We start from the raw sequence: 2,130 nt of genomic DNA, 5'->3' as shown, positions 1-2,130 counted from the left end.
ACCCGATCAAAAAATGGGCAGAGGACATGAACAGACATTTCTCAAAAGAAGATATGAATATGGCCAATAGACACATGAAAAGATGTTCATCATCGCTAATCATCAGGGAAATGCAAATCAAAACTACACTAAGATATCACCTTACACCCGTTAAATTGGGAAAAACATCCAAAACCAAGAGCGACAAATGTTGGAGAGGTTGTGGAGAAAAAGGAACCCTCATACACTGTTGGTGGGAATGCAAACTGGTACAGCCACTACGGAAAACAGTATGGAGATTTCTCAAAAAGTTAAAAATAGAAATACCCTATGACCCAGCCATCCCATTACTGGGTATCTATCCTAAGAACCTGAAATCAGAAATCTCAAGTGTCCGTTGCACCCCTATGTTCATCGCAGCATTATTTACAATAGCCAAGATGTGGAACCAGCCTACATGCCCAGAAACTGATGATTGGATTAAAAAGATGTGGTATGCATACACAATGGAATACTACTCAGCCATAAAAAAAGACAAAATTGGCCCATTCACAACAACGTGGATGGACCTCGAGGGTATTATGTTAAGCGAAATAAGCCAGTCAGAGAAAGACGAACTCTATATGACTCCACTCATAGGTGGAAGTTAGTATATTGATAAGGAGATCAGATCGGTGGTTACCAGGGAAATGGGGGGGTGGGGGGAGGGCACAAAGGGGGAAGTGGTGTACCCACAATATGACTCACAAAAATGTACAACTGAAATCTCACAAGGTTGTAATCTATCATAACATTAATAAAAAAAAATTCCTGAGAAGAACAGAAAAGTAGTAAAAAAAATACTTGTATCATAGCTTTTTGATATGGAGACAATGGATAGTAAGCTTCATTGGTTTCAATGTAACAGTTAATGTGAAGAGTATACTTTATTGAGAAACCAATTTTTCCCAAAAGCCCTTTTTGTTGCCTCTTTTACATCTTTGTTCCTTAAACTGTAGATGATGGGATTCAGCATGGGAATGGCAATGGTGTAAAACACAGACACTATCATGTCCTGGTCCAAAGAGTAACTGGAGCTTGTTCTCACATAGATGCAGAAGACTGTTCCATAGTAAATGGACACTCCAATTAAGTGACAGCCACATGTAGAAAAGATTTTTTGTCTCCCTTCAGCAGAATGCATCCTCAGAATGGCCAAGAGAATGAAACCATAGGAAACCAGGACAATCATGATAGTGACCATCTCAATAATGCTCGTAAAGTAGGAGACTAGAAGCTGGTTTGTGTGAGTGTCAGAACAAGAAATAGCGAGGACTGGAGGGATGTCACAAAAGAAATATCTAATTTCGTTGGATGCACAGAAAGTTAGGCTAAATGCGGCCCCTGTGTGCACTGAAGCATTCAAAATGCCACAAAGATAGGAAGCAATGACGAGTGGCACATAGACTCTGGGTGACATGCTAACTGAATACCACAGAGGGTTGTAGATTGCTACATAGCGATCATATGCCATTGCAGCCAAGAGAAAACATTCAGTGGTCCCAAAAGTAACATCAAAAAACATCTGTGCTGCACATCCAAGGAAGGAAATAGTTTTGTTCTCTGACAGGAAATTGATCAACATTTTTGGGGTGACAACTGAAGAATAGCAGGCATCCAAGAATGATAACACACTCAGAAAATAGTACATAGGGTTGTGCAGCTGGGAATCCCTAATGACCAATATAATCAATCCCAGATTTCCTATGAGAGTGAAAAGATAGATTGCTAGAAATAGCAAAAACAGGAAGACTTGCACATCAAAATCACCTGTGAAGCCCGTCAATATAAACGTGGTAACTTCAGTCATATTCTTCACCTGGATCATGCATAAATCTATGTCTGATGGGAACCCTGGCATTTCAGTTTTCATTTTTAGGTTCTAAATGCAATATTTTTTAAAATAAAACCCACTCAATATAGTCTCATTTTTTTTTCTGAGATGGTGTATTGAAATCCTTAGCAGTGAAGAAACAGGCAGTGATGCAGAAGTTGAGTCAAAGTGGATGCATTACCCTGTATAAATAAATTAAAGAAATTATTTCATTCAGTTGTTAACTAAATTTGCCATGTTGAAAAAGCCAATTTAGGGGCCAGCCCCATTGCCAAGTG

At 39.1% G+C, this 2,130-nt stretch overlaps 1 protein-coding gene across 1 annotated transcript; it reads right to left on the bottom strand.

Annotated features, from left to right (window-relative positions):
* Positions 1-886: 886 nt before the first annotated feature.
* LOC138919863 (olfactory receptor 5T1-like) lies at positions 887-1,894 on the bottom strand. Its single transcript, XM_070246456.1, has one exon. It carries the CDS (start codon positions 1,889-1,891, stop codon positions 887-889), a length of 1,005 nt encoding a protein of 334 aa, XP_070102557.1. The 5' UTR covers positions 1,892-1,894.
* Positions 1,895-2,130: the final 236 nt, after the last annotated feature.

This window comes from Equus caballus, chromosome 21, assembly GCF_041296265.1.
Source record: "Equus caballus isolate H_3958 breed thoroughbred chromosome 21, TB-T2T, whole genome shotgun sequence".
Lineage (NCBI taxonomy): Eukaryota > Metazoa > Chordata > Mammalia > Perissodactyla > Equidae > Equus > Equus caballus.
The sequence above is the reverse complement of the archived record's forward strand: the minus strand, read 5'-3'. Positions and strand labels throughout refer to the sequence as shown.

What these genes read in the sequence shown, in the direction of transcription:
- LOC138919863 (XM_070246456.1), bottom strand. Translation starts at nt 1,891, where the DNA reads ATGAAAACTGAAATGCCAGGGTTCCCATCAGACATAGATTTATGCATG.